Source organism: Rhinopithecus roxellana, chromosome 13 (genome assembly GCF_007565055.1).
Source record: "Rhinopithecus roxellana isolate Shanxi Qingling chromosome 13, ASM756505v1, whole genome shotgun sequence".
NCBI classification, from domain to species: Eukaryota; Metazoa; Chordata; class Mammalia; order Primates; family Cercopithecidae; genus Rhinopithecus; species Rhinopithecus roxellana.
In genome coordinates, this window is record NC_044561.1 from 105,399,076 (window position 1) to 105,422,669 (window position 23,594).

At 47.7% G+C, this 23,594-nt stretch overlaps 1 protein-coding gene across 1 annotated transcript in view; it reads left to right on the forward strand.

The window, feature by feature from the left end:
* BPIFB4 (BPI fold containing family B member 4) overlaps positions 1-17,706 on the forward strand; it is a 30,150-nt gene extending 12,444 nt beyond the window's left edge. Inside the window, exons 10-16 of the mRNA XM_010360603.2 lie at positions 1,137-1,190; positions 3,617-3,787; positions 6,455-6,522; positions 9,019-9,061; positions 10,849-10,912; positions 13,747-13,823; positions 17,369-17,706. Coding sequence (XP_010358905.2) covers positions 1,137-1,190; positions 3,617-3,787; positions 6,455-6,522; positions 9,019-9,061; positions 10,849-10,912; positions 13,747-13,823; positions 17,369-17,392 — 501 coding nt within the window. The 3' untranslated portion in view covers positions 17,393-17,706. The remainder of the gene's footprint in view (positions 1-1,136; positions 1,191-3,616; positions 3,788-6,454; positions 6,523-9,018; positions 9,062-10,848; positions 10,913-13,746; positions 13,824-17,368) is intronic.
* Positions 17,707-23,594: the final 5,888 nt, after the last annotated feature.

Sequence of the window (23,594 nt, forward strand, 5' to 3'; positions counted from 1 at the left end):
CTGTCTGTCTTTCTCTCTGTCTGCCTGTCTGTCTGTCTACCCATCTATCCTATCTGTTGTTGAGCAATTTGAGTTTTCGGAGACATCATGACATTTCATTCCATAAACTTCACTGTGTATCTCCTAAGAAGAAGACATTCTCCACAAAACCATCATACAAATGATGCCAACATTTGCTTCCATTAAAAGAAAGTCTCCACTTGGTGTCCGTATATAGTTAGCCCTCTCTTGCACTTGTCATTGTCCCCTTTTTAACTAAGAGAGAACAGAGCTCATGCCCAAAGCTCTCCACAGACAATGATATCCATGCAGAAGGTAATGGTATTGTTTTGTTTTTATTGTATTTGGTTTTACAGTGGCCCTCTCTTTGTGTCAAGTGTACTGGCTTCCCATTTTGAGTATTTGAGGTCTTAAGAAGTAAGCCAATTTAAAGAAGATGCTAAGTAAATAATAGTACAGGTGGTTCAAGGATGTGGCAGAGGTCATGAATTCAGTGGACCCTGCGTTATGCAAATGGACTTGATGCTGCTCTCCTTGTTTTAATAAGGAATAATATATATTTTTTGAGACAGAGGCTTGCTCTGTCACCCAGGCTGTAGTGCAGTGTCGCAATGTCGGCTCACTGCAATCTCCATCTCCTGGGTTCAAGCAATTCTCCTGCCTCAGCCTCCTGAGTAGCTGGGATTCCAGGCATGTGCCATCATGCCCAGCTAACTTTTGTATTTTTAGTAGAGGTGGGGTTTTCACCATGTTGGCCAGGCTGGTCTCGAACTCCTGACCTCAAGTGATCCACCCACCTTGGCCTCCCAAAGTGCTGGGATTATAGGCATGAGCCACTGTTCTCAGCCAAGAATAACATTTTTAGAGGAGAAACATTCAGGTTTTGCCTGCTGTTCTTTGAGACACTCTTTGGTTAGCTTAAGTCAGCCCAGGCCACTTAATCACAAACCAGCTACGATGATCTATGTATGCGATGATGGCTGGATAGGCAGGACCTCCCCAAGGGTCTTTAAGAGAGAGAAGATGCCCTGCTCGGTGTCGTAAAGCAAGTAGGAGGAGTTTAATCACTGTATTAGCAATTTCTGTCTGTACCGATAGCCTCCAGGACTCACATGGCCCTTCTTCTTGTCCTGTAGTTTGAAGAGCTTCCTCCACTTACCACAGCCACACTGGGAGCCCTGATCCCCAAGGTATGTAAGGTGGGCAGTTCCCATTGCCTTCAGCCTCATTCTCTATCTTGTTGTTTGAGAAACTGGATTGGAAGGGAAGATGCTCAGTGCTTGGGAGTGCAGTGACAGTGATAAGGGCTTGCAGGCTAGACTACCATGGGTGGGGAGGGGGACACAGAGGGTTGAGGTGGAAAGACCCTGAATTCTATGGGTGGTGCAGCCTGCATAGGCCTAATCCTAGCCTGGCCACTTCCCTTGCTGTGTGACTTTGGGGAAGAGTATTAACATCTCTGAGCCTTAGCTTCCTCATCTGCCAAAAAAGGCTGCTGATACCTATTCCATAGGTTATCACAGGAAGGTAAATGAGATAATGCATATAAAGGTGTCAACACGGGCCAGGCACACTCAGGTGCACAGTAACTTAGAGGGAAGAGCCAGCCCTTTGGAACAGGCAGACATGAGTCAGCACATCCCAGTCATATGACCTTAGGCACACAATTCCTCTCTCTGAACCTCAGTTTTCTCATCTGGAAAAACAAGGTAAACATGTTCACTTCAGAGGGTGGCTGTGGACCTGGAGTCTGCACCAAGGCAAGGAACAGGCATTTGATCAACATGAACTATTATTACTGTTGTTAATAATTACAAATTATTTCTTCTAAAAAAAGAGCAAGTGTGCTTTTGTCTAATTAGTGACCATATAGAGTTGGAACAAAGGCCTTTCCCACCCCAGTTCTGGTCCCATGTCTGGTTCTGGGCCTATTACCTTGCACCTGGAAGCAAAGTGCTCTGTACCTAATAAGTGTCATGCAGGTGCGAAGGACAGCTGCAATCTATAGCCTTTTTAGACGTTTTTCACCTCTTTTCTGCCTGCCCTGTTTAGTCCTGGGTGGAATTCAAAGGCTCTAGGGGAAGACCAAACTCAACACGTGCTCACTATTGCCCTCATGTGGCTGCAAATTGAACACCAGACACATCATTCTCTAAGGTGGTAACAGTGGCAGCTCCAGCTAGCGGGTGGACCCCTCAATCCACTGGACCTTTTACTCAATGGGTCACTTCCTATGTGCACTGCACTTTACAGCTTATGAAATTGTTTTTTAGAGTATACGTTTTCTTTCTTTTTTTGAGACAGAGTCTTGTTGTGTTGCCCAGGCTGGAATGCAGTGGCACAATCTTGGCTCTCTGCAAACTCCGCCTCCTGGGTTCAAGCAATTCCCCTGCCTCAGCCTCCTGAGTAGCTGGGATTACAGGTGCTCACCATCATGCCTGGCTAATTTTGCATTTTGAGTAGAGACAGGGTTTTGCCATGTTGGCCAGGCTGGTCTCGAACTCCTGACCTCAAGTGATCTGCCCACCTCAGCCTCCCAAAGTGCTGGGAGTACAGGCATGAGCCACAGCGCCCAGTCAGAATATACTTCTTCATTTGGTTCTAATTGTTCCCTCTATCCACAGGACCAGAGAGGAGGAGCACACCATTTACAGATGGGGAAACAGAGGCTCAGAGGGGTCACATGATGAGGCGGTAGCAGAGCTGGGGTAGAAGAGGGACTCAGTCCTCAGTGGTGCTGGGCCTGCAGCAGGGGGAATTCAGGCTGGACAGAGCAATGTGTCCTGGAGACCTGGGCTGCACAGAGTCACCAGGGGAGGGGACTTCTTTCTATTTCTTTTGAAAGCAATATTGTGGTTTTGCCCATTTCTCTATGGTCAGTTAACATATTTAAGAAGTGTATTCCTTGAAGTATGTATTTTTGATAAGTCAACTATTTGGCAAATGTGGCAAACTGCCATTTTGTGAATTGTCCCTTTAGTAAATTAGTTTTCAGGGAATCAAACTGCAGCAAACAAGCTCAAGTCCCTCCAGCAGTCTAGGCCCAGGGGCAGCCAGTCCCTTGCCTGGGACCTCCCTGTGGGATTCCCCAGGCGTGGACTCCTCATTTCAGGAACAGTGTTCAGAGGCAGTGGGAGGGCCTGGGCTCCGAGCCCACAGACGTGCACTGGAATCTTCACTTTCCTCCTGGCCTTGGACAATTTCCTTGGCATTTCCCTCTGAGGCCCCATTTTCTCATCTGTAATGTGGAGGAAAAAAATTACCCCATGGGTTGTTGCAATAACTGAATGAAATTAAGAATGTCCATTCAGCACCTGGCCGGCATCCCTGGGAGACCCCATTTCACTCAGTACCAAGTTTGGAGCATTTCCAGGTGTGAGGCATTGAGCCTGAATTTTGCCGGCATGATCACAGTTATTTCTCATAGTGACCCCATGTGCAAGGCTCAGAGAGGGCAGTTCCTTGTCCAGTTCTCACAGTGGCTTGGCCTGTGGTTTGTTCGCTGAACCCAAGCAACATGAGACCCTGGTGCTCTGTGTTTAGAGGTTGGCTGATAACCCCCTGGGTACCTCCTATGCTAAGGGCCCCGCCCACCTGGCCTGGTGCCTGCCCACAGGTGTTCCAGCAGTACCCCGAGTCCTGCCCACTTATCATCAGGATCCAGGTGCCGAACCCACCATCTGTGACGCTGCAGAAGGACAAGGCGCTGGTGAAGGTGCTGGCCACTGCCGAGGTCATGGTCTCCCTGCCCAGCGACGTGGAGACTACCATCTGCCTCATTGACGTGGTGAGTGTCTGGAGGTACTGGTGGCCCCAAACTGGGCCTCAAGACAGGACCACATGGTCTCCCGGAGCCCAAAGACCCCTTCAAATCCCCTCTATTTCCACCTTTATGACTATGGGCCCAACTTTGGGGCCAGAGGCGCTAACCCAAATCTAGCCTTTACCACTTCCAGCTATGTGACTTTGGGCAAGTCACTCTCTGTCTCTGGACTGGAATCTTAACTCTCTTGCCAGCCTTGCACAATTTCCTTGCCATTTCCCTCTGAGCCCCAGTTTTCTCATTTGTAACATGGAGAAAAAATACCACATGATGATTGAATGAAATTAAGACTGATTTTCTCCTCTGCCACAGAGGGATGGCAGTAAGGCCATCTGAGTAAGATGCTCAGAGCAGTGCCTGACATACCTGAAAGGCTGCCAAAGTGTTAGCTCATATTATTCTCACAGGTTATATATACCCCAGTGTGTGGCCAAGCCAGTCTTGGTCATTCATTCGGCAATATTTATTGAGCACCTACTATGTGTTATGCTTTCTACTTGACGCTGGGGAAAGGGTAAACGAGACATATGGTGCCTTCTCTCTTGTCCCTGGTACCTAGCAGGGGACAGATACAAATACAACAATTTTCACAATTATTTCATAGAAAGGGATCCTCTTAAAATGTGAACCATGGCTGGGCATAGTGGCTCACACTTGTAAACCCAGCTCTTTCAGAGGCTGAGGTGGGTGGATCACTTGAGGCCAGGAGTTTGAGACCAGCCTGTCAACATGGTGAAACTCTGTCTCTACTAAAAATACAAAAATTAGCTGGACCATGGTGGCACACGCCTGTAATCCTGGCTACTCAGGAGGTTGAGGTAGGAAAATCACTTGAACACGGGAGGCGGAGGCTGCAGTGAGCCGAGACTGCACCACTGTGCTCCAGCCTGGACGACAGAGCAAGACTCCATCTCAAAAAAAAAAAAAAAAAAAAGTGAACCATGTTTCTCCTCTGCATTCCTTCAATTCTGAAATAAAAGCCCATCTCCTGACAATGGCCCACAAAGTCCTCACGACCACCCCCTCATCACCTCTGAGCTCCTCAGTGTTCCTTCAGCATGTCAGGCACTGTCTGACCTCAGGACTTTTGCACATGCTGTTTCCTCTGCCTAGGATGCTCTTCCCCCAGGTATCAGGTATCTGCATGGTCACTCCCTTACTTCCTTATTTTGTTTTTTTCTCTTTGAGGCAGAGTCTCACTCTGTGGTGAGACCCTAGGCTGCAGTCTAGCTTAAGGCCTAGCACATAGTAGATGCTCAGTAAACACTGCTCAGAGGAATGTGTTAAGCTGTGTTAAATGCCATTTCCCCCTCCATAGTTAACGCTTCAGGCTTCAGACTCAGACACTTGGGACTTTGGTCCCACCTGCTGTCTTTCTGCTAGTCCCTCCTACTCCCAGAGCTCGAGACCAAATGAGCCACCTCTAGTTGGGAACCAGGTGCTCCAGGCTGGAGCATGCCAAGCCACAGAGTGTGGGGGTTCTTGTCTGGGCCTTATAAGACAGGAGGTTTAAAAGGTCGATTCTAGCCCATGAGTGGGAATGACTGTCCCAATCTATCCTCCATCCATCAGCCTCTACTGTGTGGAGATTTTCCATCAGCAGCCCAGAGGTTTGTATGAGCCAGCCCGGCACCCTGCAGTGACTCCTGCTGTCCCAGGGATGCGGCCCTGACTTCTCCCCAGTCCACAGCTCTGCCTGGTTTGGCCCCATTTCACTGCAGCCTCACGAACCCTTTTACCTCCTTGCTCTCTGGCCTCTTGTCTGCCTCTCTAATGCCAACCTCTTCCCTGCTTCCGGGCCTTTGCCCATGCCCTCCCCACTGCCTGGATTACTCTCCCACCCTCTTTCCATCTGTCCAAGTCCTACATGCCCTTCAGTCCTCAGTTCAAAACACCATTTCCCACACCAGCTTACACCCCTGCCATGTGCACCCAGAGCCCCCAGTTCTTCATCAGGCCAATCATTGTGGTCTTTGTTATCTAATAACATCACCTGAATCTGTTGGAAGCTTACTGTTTTCTCATGAAGCCAACTTTTAAATTCAATTTATTTTGGGTGGGAGACAGGGAAGGAAAAAGGGATTTTCCTACAAAAAGGCCTCTACTTGGAGAGAGAGAGAGAGATGAGCCTGAGCCTTTTATGTCCTCTCCTGGGGGATGAGACAGTTATGATTGGCAGTGGTGATGCCCAATCTCATCATCTAAAGTGAGTTTCATAGGCTACGAGCCACTCCCCACCCACTCTGAGGAGTGAGCCACTCCCCACTCTCTGTTTACCAGAGACACCTGGTAAACACCCCCTATAAATCATGGGGATCCTGTAACATTTGCCTTACTGAGAAGTGTTCACTCAGCCCTTACTGTGACTCACTTGCAAATGATAGTTAATGTTGGCAACTTATTATTCCAAACTCCTTCCCTCCAGAGGGGGTGCAAATCCATTACATGGTGAGTGTTAGCCAGGAGTCTCATGCTTATAAAAGGAGGTCTGACCCAGGCCTCGGGGAACAACCTGCCATCATGCTCAGGATTAACGAAGCCCTAGCTAGCACAGAGCACACAGTGAGCCCTCCGCAAGCACTGGCCAAGACATGATGGCAGTGACGTCTTTCTCCTTTCCTTTCCCTCCAGGACACAGAACTCTTGGCCTCATTTTCCGTAGAAGGAGATAAACTCATGATTCATGCCAAGCTGAACAAGTAAGGGGCTATGCTGCCTTGGGGTCCTGGTGGTGCTGGTGCTGCTCACGGAGGAGCCACCAGGGAGTGGGTAGAGGTCTCCTGTGTGGCCATCAGGGCTGGGTAAACCCAAGGAGCGGCAAAGGTAACAATGGCTCATGCCTGTCAAGACCGTTGTCACAAGCCAGGCAAGATGGGTGAAGCCATGAACTTAGAAAGAAACTACTGCCAAAATCAACAATGTCAGTAATAATAATGATGCTAGGGGGTGGGCACAGTAGCTCATGCCTGTAGTCTCAGTGCTGTGGGAGGCCGAGGCTGGAGGATTGACTGAGGCCAGGAGTTTGAGACTAGACTGAGAAACACAGCAAGACAACATCTCTACAAAAATAGAAAAATTAGCTGGGCATAGGTGCACACCTGTTGCCCTAGAAAAAATTCGCCGGGCGTAGTATCATGTGCCTGTAATCCCAGCTAGTCAGGAGGCTAAGGCAGGAGCTCAGGAGCTCAGGGGCTCAAGGTTGTGGTGAGCTATAATGGTGCCACTGCACTCCAGCCTGGGCAACAGAGCAAGACCCTGTCTCTAAGTAACAATGATGACGAGGAGGAGGAGGACGGGGAGGAGGAGGGTGCTGGTGATGAGGACGTACCAGGCTCTGCTCTATGTACTGGAAGTGTATGTATTATCTTGTTTCTCCCCTCCGATGGTCCCAGTGGAAGTCAGGGCTATTATTCTCCCTTTGTAGGGAAAAAACTAAGGCTGGACACAGTGGATTTACTGACCCAGGGCCACCCAGCAAGTACATAGAGGTGCTGCGAGCCAACACAGTTTCGTGTGACCTGCTGCATTGGCTGGGTACCATCATGTGCTTTGGAGCCAAGCAATATGGGTTCAAATCCTGACGTGACCACTAACGGGCTGTGTGATATTGGCCAACCAACTCCACCTGTGAGCCTCAGCTTTCTCATCTGCAAATGGGGATAATAGTCACTACCTCATAAGAGTCATAAAAAGAATAGTTATTATTCATTGGATGCTTTCTGTGTGCCAGGTATTTGGCTAAGTCCTAGGTGTGTCTTCATTTAATTCTTTCTTTTTCTTTTCTTTTGAGCCGGGGGCTCACTCTGTTGCCCAGGCTAGTGTGCAGTCACAGCTCACTGCAGCCTTGACCTCCCCAGCTCAAGCGATCCTCCTACCTCAGCCTCCCAAGTAGCTGGGCTTACAGGCATGCGCCACCACACCCCACTAATTTTTGTATTTCTAGTAGAGACAGGGTTTCACCCTGTTGGCCAGCCTGGTCTTGAACTTCTGGGCTCAAGTGATCTGCCCGCCTCAGCCTTCCAAAGTTTTGGGATTATGGGCATGAGCCACTGCACCCAGCCTTCTTTTAATTCTTGATACCAGCCTATGGAAATAAGTACTATCATTATTTCCATTTCAAGATGAAATGAGGTCATATGTAAAATTTTTAGCATGTGACTAGATCATTGTAAGCTTTTCTTTTACAACCAATATTTCTTAAGCCCACAAATGGCAGTTACTCATGATTAAAATAGTGCACATCCGAGACATCCAGGAGTTCCCAAGGAGGCAAGAATCAGCCTGCGGCCTGGATAAGGAGTAGGAGCCAGCTGTGTAAGAGTTGGGGGTTTCCTGCAGAGACAGCAGCACAGGCAAGCTTTGCAGAGAGGAAAAGGGCACAGATACTGTGGGGTGCAGTGCCTGAGGGGGAGAGAGGGCTGGGTGATGAGGTCAGGAAGAAGAAAACATGTCTAAAGTGGAGAGTCTTCTTTCCTTAGAAGGTGCCTTTATTTCCCTCCTGCTGGATACTGAGCTGATGCTTCTGAAAAGCCCCGAAAGATTTCCGCCCCATGGGCAAGCCTGGTCTGGCCTCTCTCACGTAGGACTGTCAGTTGCAGCAAGATTCAGGTGCAGCAAGACGGTGACCCTTACAGAGCAGAGCAAGACCTCAAACCCCGGCCTCAGCCCCCCGTCTCAGAACAGCACAATAGCGAGAGTGCAGGTTCAGGGTGCGTGGCCTGGGCTATCCCTCCTGGCTCTGTGGCTGCAGTAAGCTACCCTGGAGCCTCAGGCTCCTGCTCCACTGGATGGCTGGAAGGATTACACGAGGTGGTGGCGATCACTCATGAGCATATGGCAGGGCCTCTGGAGCAGCGCTTTACAGGAATGTCCCCTTTAGTCCTAGCAGCTACCCACTTTGCAGGTGAAGAAACTGAGGCAAAGAAAGGTAAAGTACTTTGACTAAGGTCACAAAGCTAGTAGGTGGCAAAGCTATGATTTGAGCCTTCTCTGTGTGGTGCATGAAGCCCTGAGCATGGTGTCTGATGTGTAGTTAGCGCTCAGCATGTAAGAGCCAGCATTGTTCTTATTAAATCGCTGCAGATGGAGAGTGATCGTGAGGTTAGGGGAGGGGTTCTCACGATTTGTTGCAATGCAAGAGCCTTATGATTTTCAGGCAATCTCTGCTTCTCACAGGCTGTTTTCTTCATCTACAGGACCAGCCTCAACCTCAGAACCTCAAGTGTGGGCAACTTTGATGTAAGTACCATGCTCAGGTCCCAGGGCGAGATCTTCTGGGAAGGAGCCCAGGACCGGCGTTCTGGGAATGGTGTTCCCGTGAGGCTGGCGGGGCACAGGGAGTTTGTTCATTCCAAAGGGCTCCCGTCTACACTATCAGCCCTCATTATGCAAATGGACAGATGGAGAAACTGAGGCCCACAAGGCAAGGAGGGGTAGAGGACAGACTGCAGCTCCTTCTACTCTGCCTCGGGTGCTGTCCCATGTTAACTGGCTGCCCCATGGGGGGCCGGTTGGCCCAAATCGCTCCACTTCAGGGTGGGGAGGCACAGAGGCAGGCTTGTCCTACAGGACCCCTTTCCTCCTGGAGTTAGGAGCCCACGGACTCCTGTGTGACCTTGAGCGGTATCAACCCACTCTGCGCTTCCGTTTCCCCATCTACAAAATGAATAAAAGCTGAGTTCATTCCTAACCTCCCTTCTTCCCTTCTTGGCCCTGGGTTGTGGAATTCTGCTTTTCCAAGGGTCCAGGAATCGGAGAGGCTCACATTCTCGGTTGGGTCCTGTTTTATCTGTTTGTTTACTCTTGGGTGCCCCACCCCCACCTAAGGCTTCAGAAACACTCCTTCTCCCCCACGGCTCACCTCTGCTTTTTATAGACAGCTAAGCATCTGCTAGCTTTCTGGGACAAGCTTGGATGAGATTTCCACATGTGCAGAAAAAGTCAAACCCATTCATTGTGTTGCTTATTTTATAGATTTCTAACCCAAAAAGCTGCAGCCTGTGAAGCTGGTCTTGCCAGCTTCATTTTATAGGGAGAAACCGCCCAAGGCTTCCCAGCTGGTTGGGGAAGAGTTGGGACTAGAACTGAAATCTCTGGACTCCAAGCGAAGAAAGGGGCTGACGGTGTGAAATTAATGAATATGAAGCTATCAAGATGTGCCCTAGGCACTGAGTTATGCTTTTTTCTCTTTTAATGAGGCTTTCTCATTTAATCCTTACCACCTTATTATGATTTTGGTATTATTATTATACCCATTCTTGCAAATAAGGAAGGTAAGTTCAAGTGACTTGCCCAAGGCAACAGAGCTAAGAAAAGGCACTGCTGGAAAGTGAGTCCATGCCCTCACCATGTGCAGATTGGAATGTCCAGCATTTTACATATAGGGGCTTAAGTCTGATTTTTATAACCACCCTATGAGGCAAGGGTTACTCACTCCCGTTTTCAGATGTGGAAACCAAGGCTTAGAGAAGTTAAGGGAGATAACATATGAAAAGGCTCGAGGCCAGGAGTTTTACGTGATCTACTCACCATCCTCACCTCATCCTTGCAAACTCAGCTCACTGACCCATTTTACAGCTGAGGAAGCTGAGGGTTAGAGGGTGAAGGAGCCTGCCCAGAGGCCCATGGAGGCTGAGCTGGGATGGGAACCCGCGGTGTTGGCCCAGGGCCATTGGGCCTTCCGTGATGCCATGATGGTACCATCGGGGCCAGGCCACCCTGAACCCTGTGCTCTGTGCCTCCCAGGGGAGGAACTAGGCCTCCCTCAATGCCTGCTTCATAGGGGCCTTGGACCAGCGCCCACGCTGGGCCTCAGTCTGCCCATCTGCACAATGTGCAAGTGGACGGGGGGCACCTTAAGTCTGCCCATGAGAAATTCTGGGGTCCCAGGGGTTCTGACTGCCAGAACCTAGACTTTCCCAGAGCAGCTCTGTGTCTCCACCTTGAGCCAGGGGAGCAGACCCAAGGGGCCCTCTGGAGCTGAGCAAAGCCCTTGCCCAGGCTCAGTCCTCCTTCTTCCTCTGCAGATTGGCCTCATGGAGGTGCTGGTGGAGAAGATTTTTGACCTGGCATTCATGCCCACAATGAACGGTGAGAGTGGATGCCTGCACCTCTGGGAGCTTGTGGCTTGGGTACTGGGGGATACTGGCTTGTTGGGCATGCTGGATGTGCATCTATCCTACCTCAATAGTATTTCTGAGCACTTCCTTTGAAGTGTGTTGATGAAAGCCTCCAGATCCAAATGAGGCCCCCAAAGTTCCAGCACATTCCTTATTTGTGTCTTTCTTGTTTGGCTGATTGTTTTATTTTTCTGATTACTTATGAAAATTCCGATTATGTATGGACATTGTATGTGTGCAAATTTTAGAAAGTATAAAACAATTTAAAAAACTCACCTCACAGAGGCAATGAATCTCAACATCTGAGTATATTTCCTTCTAAACTCTTTTTTCTCCATTTTTTCCCATGTGATTGAGATATTTTCTGACTCACATTAAAAACTTATTTATTTTTAATTATAAAGGAACTACAGGAATACATTCTCATTTTGAAAAGTTCCATTGGCACAGATAAAGCTAAAGTTGCTCTCACCGACATCCCCAACCTCCTTCCTAGTCCCGAATCTGCCCCGCTAGGTGGCCATATCAAGTTAGGAGGTTTTCTTGCCCAACTTTATAAGCAGAGTAGACTGAGCTTGCTTTGCTCTCTGTGGTGTCTCAGGAATGTTACTGGGAAGGCTGCTTGTTGAACTATGGGGGTCATCGGCTACTCACATTCTGGGACTGGGAAACTGCCCAATCCCTCAGGCCACTGGGCCCCAGACTCTCTCCCACTCCTGCTTCCTGGATGAGAAGACAAGGAGGGCTGGCACGTCCCAGCTGATGTCATCAGCTACACCAAAGGGGGTTCTTTTGGAGCCATCTTGATGTCAAACTAACCCTTGTTCTGGGCCCTGTGGCCAGAGGACGCTGAGTCTCACTGGTGGGGAAAGTGGTGGTTCCTCCGTGAGAGACGACGGGGTCAGGAGCTGGGCTGGGCTGACCTGGAAGGGAAGAGATGGAGCCTCTTACATGGCTTAATCACTAAGAGTGGTGTGAACTTGGGGGTGAATCTTTTAATCATACTGAAATGCAATTCACCATTTTCAAAATGAGATCTTAGACTAGGTCCATAGTCCCCAAAGTGAGCTCCGTAAAGCAGTCCCACAAAATACCCTGCAAGAAGGATTCCATGGCCAACCTAATTTGGGAAGTGCTGAAGATACTCCTGCAGGGTAGATTCACAATGTCTTTAGCTTTTTGAAAAGTCCTGCTGGAATAGGGAAGTCTATTAAATTTCACTTAATTTACTTCCCCATCCACTCTTTCCTATCCCACTTCTTTTTCTCTCTTCCTGCTCTCTTTCCAGAACAGTAATTAGCAGGTTTACTTAGGCTCTGACAATCTGAAAACAAACAGCACATCTCATGGCAGAGTCAATGGTTGGGGCTCCACGTGCACCTTTCCATTACTTCACTCGGCAAACATTTGCTGTCTCCTCTATGACCAGGCAGACCAGGCAGAGAGCTGGGTGATGCTGGGGACACAGTTCTTTTTTATTTATTTATTTATTTATTTATTTATTTATTTATTTATTTATTTATTTTTTGAGATGGAGTCTCACTCTGTGGCCCAGGCTACGGTGCAGTGGCGTGATCTCAGCTCACTGCAATCTCTGCCTCCCGAGTTTAAGAGATTCTCCTGCCTTAGCCTCCTGAGCAGCTGGGATTACAACTGTGCACCACCACGCCGAGCTAATTTTTGTATTTTTAGTAGAGACGGGTTTTTGCCATGTTGACCAGGCTGGTCTCAAACTCCTGACCTCAAGTGATCCATCCACCTCAGCCTCCCAAGGAATCACAGTTCTTGCCTTCAAGGAACTCACAATGTGGTGGGAGTGACAGATACAGAAACAGAGAATTAATATTTTATGGTTTCTCTAACAGAGAAGTTCAGAGTTGGGATGGGGGTGCTGCAGGAGCCTAGAGTCGTTTGGGGTCCAGAAGGCCTTGCAGAGGAGGTAACATCTGAACAGTCTCAGAGAGGGCTCAGAACTCACCACGGATGCTAGGGTGAGAGAATGTGCGCCAGGCAGGAGGAACTGCAAGGACAAAGGCCTAGAGGCATAAAAGAAATTGCCAGGGCCAGGAGCAGTACCTCACACCTGTAATCCCAAGACTTTGGGAGGCCGAGGCGAGTGGATCACGAGGTCAGGAGTTCAAGACCAGCCTGACCAATATGGTGAAACCCCATCTCTACTAAAAACACAAAAATCAGCCAGGTGTGGTGGCGCATGCCTGTAGTCCCAGCTACTTGGGAGGCTGAGGTAGCAGAATCACTTGAACCCGGGAGGTGGATGTTGCAGTGAGCTGAGATCACGCCACTGCACTCCAGCCTGGACGACAGAGCAAGACTCAGTCTCAAATAAATAAATAAATAAATAAATAAATAAATAAATAAATGAAAGAAAGAAAGAATTGCCAGGCGTGGGCGCCATGGCTCATGCCTGTAATCTCAGCACTTTGGGAGGCTGAGGTGAGGGCAGATCACGTGAGGTCAGGAGTTCAAGATCAACCTGGCCTACGTAGTGAAACCTTGTCCCTACTGAAAAAAAAAAAAAAAAAGAGCAAAAATTAGATGTGTTGGCGTGTGCCTATAATCCCAGCTACTTGGGAGGCTGAGGCAGGAGAATCTCTTGAATTTGGGAGGTGGAGGTGGCAGTGAGCTGAGATTATGCCATTGCACTCCAGCCTGGGCAACAGAGCGAGACTCTGTCTCTAAAAAAGAAAAAAGAAATTGCCAATCTTCTTACAAATACTGCCAGCTTCTGGTGAGACCACCACCTCTTGGACCACTGACGATGTCTGACTGTTTTTTATTTTACAGCTCTGCTGGGTTCCGGCATCCCTCTCCCCAAAATCCTCAACATTGACTTTACCAATGCAGACATTGACGTGTTGGAGGTAAGAGGAGATGGAGCTCCATTCTGCTTTCCCTCCCTGCCCTTTGCTCATCACCTTTGACCACTGCATTCAGGCTAGGAACTGGGAAGAGGAAAAGAAGAGGAGGGAAGGAGAGGAAACAGGGCCCTCTTCCTTCCGAGTATGGGGCTGAGGGAACAAGAAACGGAGCTGTCAAGGATCCTTAAAGACACTCTCACATTCACAGTCTCATTTAGCCCTCACCACAGGCATCACTGTTGCCGTCTTACAGATGGGAGAACTGAGGCTCACGGCAGTAAAGGGTTTGCCCAAAATTGAATGTGATGTAGTTTCTTGGAGCAACTTTTATTGAGCACCTACTGTCTGCCAGGCACTGTGCAGGAGGCTGGGGATCCAGCAGTGAACAAGGACAACCCTGGCCCTTGCAAAGCTCTCTCAGTCCAGTGGGGAGATGGCCTTTGAGTAATATTCCTGAAGTAATTGGCTAATTATAATCATGGCAGGTGCTTTGAAGTTCACATGCAGGGGCTCTTGTTTCCACAATAAAAACCACCTGTGGTCAATATCTAAAATTTGGAAAATATGGAAAAGATTAAACAAACATGTATGCATCTATATATATATATATATATATTCCAGCAATTACTCTTGAGAACATTTTGCTGCTTTTCATTCCAGTCTTTCTGAAGTTTTATTTTTAAACATGGCTTTGCTCAGGGAATCAGTAGCATTGGGGTTAAAGAACGAGGGCTTGGAACCCAGTGACCCGGGTTCAAATCCTAACTCTGCCAGTTTCCAGCTGGGTAACCTCTCCAAGCCCCCATTTATTTCCTCTATAAAAAGGGGCTAATCCTAGTACCTACCCATAAGGGTAGGAGAAAATGAGATTCTGTGTGTAACGTGCCTTGCACAGGCCTGGCAGATAATAAGCATTTCTGGAAATGTCCACCATTATAAATACCATCACTATGATAAAGGATGCTGCAGTGAACATCTCAATGCACAAACTGTTTCTTGATTCTAGATTCAGTTCCTTGGAACAAACTCTCAGAAAGGGAATGAATGGGGCCTTTGCACCAAATTGACAATTTCTTTGCCAAAGGAAATTGCCCCTCACATTTGTCCCTCACGTTCGTGACAGGCTCAGACTCAGGGAACAGCCCCCTTCCCACATTGCGGGGGCAGTCAAGGGAGGTGGACAATGACCTTTGGTGGGCAGTGTGGGCAGGGGTCAGATGCTGGCTCTGGGACAGTCCCCTGCCCTGACCCCGTCTCTTGAGATCCTACAGGACCTCAGCATTGCTTTGAGTCTCAGTTTTCTCATCCGAAAATGGGGAACAATAATGGCCACCTCATACAGTTTGTGGTGATAAATTAAATGAGATACAGCATTTTATTATAAAATGTTATTATTCACTTCAACAAAGGGGTTAGGAAACACAAACAGGATTGGCACAGGTTTACCTTCATCATCATCATCATCTCTACTATTTACTGAGATATTCAGTGCCCCATGCATAGTTTTTCATGGATTTGGCCTTATCACAGCTCTGGTTGATGTTTGCCCTCACTTAATAGATGAATGACTTGAGTATCAGAGAGGGTAGGCCACTTGCTCAAGGTCACCCAGCTGGTGAGAATTAGAGTTTCCACGGAAACAGTGTGAAGCAGCTCAAACCAATGGCTCTTGGTGGGGCTGTACTGCACCCTCCCTGGCCCCCAGGGCCTTTTTGAAATTGATGGGGATGAATGTTTCTTTCCTGAATGTGTGCATATTTTCATATCAAAATACATAGTATTTTATTATAAATGACTTACCTTTTTTATCCTTTATATTCTGGTAAAGGAATTATACTGGTTTTTGAAATACATGTATACACAGGTTATAGAATCTGTGAACCTTATTCCAGAATAGTAAGATAGCACAAATGCCTGTAATAAATGCGTAATGGGTATTGTGTTTGAAAGGTTTAAAGAAAACCTCAGTCCCAGGCTTGGCCCTGTAGGCTCCCCTGTAAGTGGCAGCTGCTATTATGATTATGATTATGATTATGATTATGATTATATAGGTCTTAGCCATTTATTTTGACTTTTTATTTTGAAATAATTTTAGGCACACAGAAAAGTTGCAAACATAGTACAGAGAGTTCCAGAGTACCCTTCTCCCAGCTTCCCCTAATGTTAACATCTTACATAACCAGAATACCATAATCAAAACCCAGAAATTAACATTGGTACAAAGTGGTGAAGAATCTGCAGATGTATTCGCCAGTTTCCTTTCTATTGCCTTTGGTCTGGTTCAGGGTCTAGCCGAGGACCCCCTCTTACATTCAGTTGTCACGTCTCTGTAGAGTCCTCCAAGGCGGGACAGTTCCTCACCTTTTCCTTGTGTTTCATGACCTTGACATTTCCGATGAGTCTGGCCTGTTTTGTGCAATGTGCCCTGGAATTGATGGACACTTTTTTCACGATTGGATTGAAGTTTTATATTTTTTGGCAAGGGCACCACAGAAGTGACACAGTCCCCAGTGCATCCTTTCAGCGGGTACCGATGTCCATGTGACTTATTCCTGGAGGTGTTCACTGTGGGTGCTTGCTTAAGGTGTTTCTTCACTGTAAAATTACTATTTTTCCCTTCGTAACTAATCAATCCCTTGTGAGGAGGTACCTGGAGACCATGCGAATATCCTGTTTCTCGTTAGACTTTCTCCCACTAATTTTTGCCATTCAATGTTCATGGTTTTGCCTGCAACTGTCATGACTGTGGTGTGTGCCTAATGGTGATATTCTGCTTCTCTAGTTCCTTTGACATGTGTCAGTTGGAATTCTACCAAGGAAGAGCTGTCCCTTCTCCTCCATGTATTTATGTATTCGTTTAATTATTTATTTCTGTCGCTAGAGACTCATGAATAATTCTTTTGGTCTATGGGTTATCATCTCTTACTTGTATTACCTATATTATTGAAGTTTTTTTTTTTTGAAATGGAGTTTTGCTCTTGTCGCCCAGGCTAGAGTGCAGTGGCGTGATCTCGGCTCGCTGTAACCTCCACCTCCCGGGTTCAGGCGATTCTCATGTCTCAGCCTCCCAAGTAGCTGGGATTACAGGTGTGCGCCACCGTGCCGGGCTAATTTTTGTATTTTTAGTAGAGATGGGGTTTCACCACATTGGCTAGGCTGGTCTCGAACTCCTGACCTCAGGTGATCCGCCCGCCTCAGTCTCCCAAAGTGTTGGGATTACAGGCCTGAGTCACCACACTTGGCCAAAGAATTTTTTTTTTTTTTGATTATGAAAACTGGATCTTGGAAGACTGTGAAGAGGAACTCAGGCCTACTTCTCTTATTTTGGGGAATAAGGGGATGGAAACTGTCTTTCCCAAGGTCCTCTGTACAGGGCCGGATAATGACACAGCCGGGTGCTCCTGGGGCCTGCATGACCCCTTTATCTCCGCTGTTCAGAGTTACTGCTTCCTGGAAACATGGCCGGCCAGATCCGTAGGCAGGTAAGTAGCAAGGCTCTAGCCAGAGCCACCCCACCCATCACCAGCTACTCTGTTCTGCCATCCAAGGACCTTCTGGTGCTGAACGCATGAGTGACAGAGGCAGAGATGCTGCTGCAGCTGGAAGAAGCCGGAACCAGTCCCAGAGAGGCTCAGCCTGGAAACAGACCCCTGCCCAGAGTCCCCTCAGCCTCCATGACAGGTCCCTCCCTGGACCCCCAACCCTCTTCCTCCCTTGCCCCAACCCTGAGAAATCGTCCAGCAACTACCCTGTTGGCAAAGATTCCCTTCCATAGTCAGCCTGCCAGGAGGAGGAGAGTCACCTTAGGGCTGGAGGCCTCTCAGACCCCATCCCGACAGCAGGTTGAATATTCCCACTCTCAATAAAAGACTCCACTTTCCCTGCACTTGTGACGAGTTTCCATGAAGGACCCTCCCTCAGGGTCTGGGTGGTTTGGGGACTTTTCCCTCTTTGGCTGCGCCTGGGCACTTGGCAGTTGTAGCTACAACTGGGGGGAGGATGGTCCCTCTGAGGACAGCAGGGGAACCAGCCTGTCTCTTCACATTAAAACAACCACACAGCATTCTACAGAGAGGGTCCCCTGAAGGACAGCTTCATACCTCACTACTCTCAACTCTGGCATCAGGAGGTCATTAAAGTGCAGGAATTTTGGAGTAGGGAGGATGAGGTTCAAATCCCAACTCTGTCACTTGGTTGTGTGACTTGATGAGGTCCTTAGCCTTCCTGAATCTCAATTTTCCCATCTGTAAAATGGATAATAGTAATAATTATTATGCTCCAAAATGAGTGTGAGGATATTAAATAAGGTCAGGTATTTCTGAGGTGCTTAACACTGAGGCTGACACGCAGTAGGTGCTCAATAAAATAAAGTGTGAGCATGTGGAACCCCTTGGTCTAGTCAGAGGTAAACTGAGGACAAGGAGAAGTCCTTGGCATGTCTCCTGATGAAGACAGTGCCCAGGGGCCCCCTCCTAGGGACAGTGCCACATCTCCCTGTAGAGCCATAGGGCACATTCAGGGCAGTTTAGGAGAGTTATTTGATCCCAGCCTTGAGGGCGTGCAGAAATACTGAAGTCCCTTTTACATAATTAAGGATTTTTTTTCCTCCTAGTGATTTTTAAAAAGACTCTTTTTTCATATCTCATTTGTTTTCTTTTACTTAAATATCAGGAATCTAAGCTACTGGGCTGTAGGGTTCAATATTAGATTTCTGGCTTCATCATCCATCCAGTCTTGAATTCACTGACTGTCTAGCAATTGTTTAGGGACTGGGATTTCTACACTTGACAAGGGACACAGGGTTTCTGTCCTCATGAAGGTTAGTTTCTAATCCATGAGACAGACATTAAGTAATTACAACCTAAGTAAACAATAATAAGTAAATCAATAAACAGAGGCCATTTGAGATTGTCATAAGAGCTGTAAAGGGAATAAACAGGGACTCATATCGGGGAGGGAAGGGGACGGGAGGTGGCACCACTGGGTGGTCAGGGAAGGCATCTCTGAGGAGGAAACAGGAGGAAACACATCATCAGAGACCCCTCTGAGGGCCTTCACAGCCCACCATCCTTCCCTCCGCAGCTTCCTGGGTCTAGGTCCCTCCTGGTCTCCTTGGTAATGCCCAAACCCTAACTAACCCCTTGGAGGAGGAAGGGGCTCAGAGAGAAGTAAGGTGGGACTTCCTGCCCAGGGAAGTGCTAAAGGGGAGGAAGTCCTGACTTAGTGGGTGGTGCTTGGGAAGGAGGCTGCTCCATTCCTGTCATGGCTGACCTCTTTCTCCTTCTGCTGTGTTAGAACCACCTGCTATAAATCCTCATGAATTCATCCATTTGTTTCCATCTCTGCACCACCCTGGTTTCACTCCCATCATCTCTCCCCTGGGCCGCTGCTCCAGCCTCCCCACTGCTCCCCTATCTTCCACTTCTGCCCTGACTGATACAGGGCAGGTGAGCCCCAGAATTGAGGCTTATCCCAGGAGGGTTCTTGGCTTCTTCCAGGAAAGAATTCAAGGGCAAGCTGGTGGTGTTAGACAGCAGCTTTTATTGAAGCAGCAGTGCACAGCAGCAGCAGAGGTACTGCTCCTTGAAGAGCAGGGCTTCCCCACAGGCAGTGTGCCCAGAGGAGCAGCGGTTGGGCTGTTGGCAGCTGTATGTCTACCCACTTTTAATTATAGGCTAGTTAAGAGGTGGGTTATTTGGAACTTTCTGGGAAAAGAGCTGGAAGTTTCTGGAACCAATTAAGGTAACTTCTGAGTTGGTGCCATGGCCCATTGCCATGTCATTTGTAAACTGTCATGGCCTTGTGGGAGTGTCCTTATGCTAATGAGCAGTGAGGGCAACTAGAGTGGCTTTCGTGGCCGTCTGCTGGTTTTCCCTGGCTTCCCCACTGCACCCTGTTTTGATCAAATCCTGCTCTGATTAGCAGGGTCATGACCAAGGTTATGACCAGTGCTTGGAAAACAAGTCCTGGTGATCTCCTACCTCTCTACCATCCATTTGCCACTCAGCTGTAACAGGGCTGGATTTTTAAAACTGCGGATTCAATCACCTTCCTCCCCAGGTTTTCCTTCCATGAGCTTTTCATGGGCCCAGAGCAAAATCTAGACCCTCACCACTGCCTACAAGGTCCTACAGGGTCTTCCCCCATCTCCCCAGCCCACCTCTCCCTAGTCCTCTGCTGAGGAAGGGAAAGTGAAGCCCTCCACGGGGCCCTCCTACCCTAAAAAAAAGTTTTGGCATTATAAGTAACTCATTTCAGCCAGGCACGGTGGCTCGTGCCTGTAATCCCAGCACTTTGGGAGACCAAGCTGGGTGGATCGCCTGAGGTCAGTTTAAGACCAGCCTGCCCAACATGGCGAAACCCTGTCTCTACTAAAAATACAAAAATTAGCCAGGTGTGGTGGCATGCCCCTGTAATCCCAGCTACTTGAGAGGCTGAGGCAGGAGAATTGCTTGAACCCGAGAGGCAGAGGTTGCAATGAGTCAAGATCGTGCCACTGCACTCTAGACTGGAGGAGAGTGTGAGACACCATCTCAAAATAGATAGATAGATAGATAGATAGATAGATAGATAGATAGATAGATAGAGAAATAAATTAAATAACCGATTTCATTTTCCATTGGGTCTGATTTCTCAAAAGTCAAATGACATGCTCATGTGTTCTTGTAATGTGAAAAAATGGAAGGATTTGGGAGACTAGGGAAGGAGGAAGAGACTGGATTGGGCCAGATGAGAATTTGGGCAGAGCAGCATGGGGCTGAGTGCCCAGATGACGGTGGATGGTCAGCAAGGCTCGGAATTCTGGGGAAGAGGGGTGAAGCAGGATGTGATTAGTGCTGCTGACTCAGGAGAGGGGCCTTAACACCCAGCCTGATGGTCCGGGGCTCAGACCACACTGCTCCATTCTACTGCTCGTGACAGTGGATCAAACTATCACTGCACCCTGCATTGACCATGACAAAACCAAGTGAATGGTTGTTTTAAATTTAAACACAAGAAAAGCCTCACTGAGCATCTGCACCAGTTTGGGATGATACTGAGGTTTCACTGATAACCAGAGATGCTCCTTAAAATGTCAGGATTCCCCTGTCTGCCTGCGAGTGTTCTGGGCTCCCGGAAGCCTTGTGCGGCAGCAGATTTCATGCCAGAATATGCCATGTATCTCCGCTAATGTCTTAATTCAGTTGTAGATGACATAACAAACTTGAACAGCCTCCTAAAGACTTCACTTAGTAGATGTTTCTGCTATTAATCCTGAGTAACAAACCATCTCAAAATTTAATAACACAAAATACATTTTTAGCTTCCTCACAGCTTCTGTGGGTCAGAACAGCTCACCTCTGCTCCAAGATGTCTGAGGGCCTCAGCTGGGAAGACTCAGACTACTGGGGTTAATTTGACAGCTGGGGCTGGAATCATTTCGAGGTTTCTTCACTCACCTGCCTGCTGGTTCCTGGTTGATGTTGGCTGTCAGCCGGGACACCTGCACATGGCCCCTCTGTGTACTGGGTTCCAAGAGCAAGTATCCCAAGGGAGCAAAATGAAAGCCACATGGTACTTTTGTGATCTGTTTTTGGAAGTCACGTGTCATTTCTGCTTATACATAGTTAGTCGAGGTGGTCACAAGAGCCCTTCCAGGTTCATCAAAGTGGCCACTTCATCAGTCTTATCACAATGGCATAGAACCCTGATGATACCGGTGGGCTGGGGAAGGTCCCCAAATGCCAGTGGGACCTTGACTCCAGCCAGCATCCAGGCTCTTGACACCATTGCAAGAAGGAATTCAAGGATGAGTCAGAAAATAGTGGAAGTATGGAGATTCATTGCAAAGTGAAAAGTACGCACTCGAAAAAAAGGGAGTGCAGGTGCCCTTAAGAGAGTCATGTGAGGGGGTTTGAGGCTGCTACCTGTGTGGGTTTCTTTAATCAAGGGGTGGAATATTCATAAATATTCCTGAAAAAAGGTGGATGTTTCTTGAAACTGTGGTGCCATTCATTTTTACACCAAATATGGGTGTTCCTGGAACTGTCATGGTGCTGGAGGGTGTGTAATTTCGTATGTTAATGAGCATATAATGAGGGCCTAGGTGAAACCTAGGTCAAATCCAGCGCCATGTTTGGTTCAGTTGGTCTTAGCCAGCTTGGTGCACACCATTTTTCATCATCTTATCAGCCCATACCCTCCGCAGCTATTTCAACAGTTTGATTTCACCAGTCGTGTGAAATTGCTGCCTGGAATTTTCCATTCTCTTGCAACCACCCAGTATTATTCATATCTCATTTTCAGTGACCCTAGCATCTCTGAAGTGGTTCACTTTGTTTCTTCTCAGCTTCGCCACCCTGACCTTCAATCCCACACCAGTAGTCTTAGTTGTACGCTGACTACTAGAAAGAGTACTATGCTACTCCTGTCCTCCTATTTCTGAGATGAGGCAAGTGAGGTTCAGAAGACAAAGAGCATCCCCCAGAAGCAGCAGGCTGGTGATTCCCAGGAAATACTTGGTTTCTTATGTACTACTGCATCACAAGCCACCTCGATATTCAGTAGCTTAACAAACCTAACTCTTTATTATTTTGCATGCTTCTGTGGTTTAACCAAGCAGTTCTAAGTGTGGCGTTGGCTGGGGCACTGGGATAGCTGAACAGTCCAAATGACCTCACTCACACAGCTGGTAGTTTTGTCAGCCACTGGTTAGGAGCTCAGCTGGGACTCTTGGCTAGGGAGCCTCTGTTCTCCTCCATATAACTGCTTAAGTTTCCTCTTAATATGGTGGCTGGGTTCAAAACAAAGACATTCCAGAATGGCGAAGGTGAAAGCTACAGATTTCTTAAGGCCTAGGCTTGGAAATTATACAATGTCGCTTCTACTATTATTTTTGTCAAAACAGCCCATGAGTCAGCCCAGATTCAAGGAGACAGGAAGTGGACTCCACCCAGCAATGGAATGGGTGGCAAAGAATGTGTGATCATCTTTAATTCACCACAGGCTCTCTAGTTGATAGTGAGTGAACCAGGTGAACAAAGTTGAAAGCCCAGGGTGTCAATCCCAGAGTGGTTCGTAAACATGAAGAACAACTAATGCACAACAGGAGGAGGATAGTTAGAATAATTATGTTCAATGTATGCGGTGGAGTACTCTATCACTGTTAACAAAAGACACAGAAACGTATTGGTAATACATTGGTACATGAAAAAAGAGTTTATAAAAACACTGCGCAGGGCATAATCCCATTTTTATTTAGGGAAAATTTTACCCAAGTTTACCTGTATGTGCACGGAAAAGCTTCTGGAAGAACATACACCATCATTCTTGTGATGGTTATCTCAGAGGGTGATGTTGATTTCTTTTCTTTTTTTCTTTTAGCAAATTTGTATTTTCTTTAAAAAATTACCACAGAAATTGATTTTTTTTTTAATAAAAAAGAAATTCCCAAAGGGCACCAAAACAACCCAGTTATTCCCTCTGGGGATTGCAGCCAGGCACTGCGCTGAGGCCTTCCCTTCAGTGTAGCCCTCACTAGTGTCAGTGCGGCCCCAGCTCAAGAGAGCCTCTCTGAGTAAAGACTTTCCAAGACCTCTTCTGCCCTGTGCTCCCAGCCAGGATCCTCTCCCAGTGACTTGGGAATCCTGGACAAGGCAGCACCCACAGCTCCACCTAGGGGCTGCTCGGGTGAGAAAATCCTTGTGCCTTCTGGTGTTAGTGGGTTAGTCTTTGGATTAGGTGAAGTGACCTCTTGAGTGTAAATTCACAGACACAGGTCAGGTGTGACAGAGA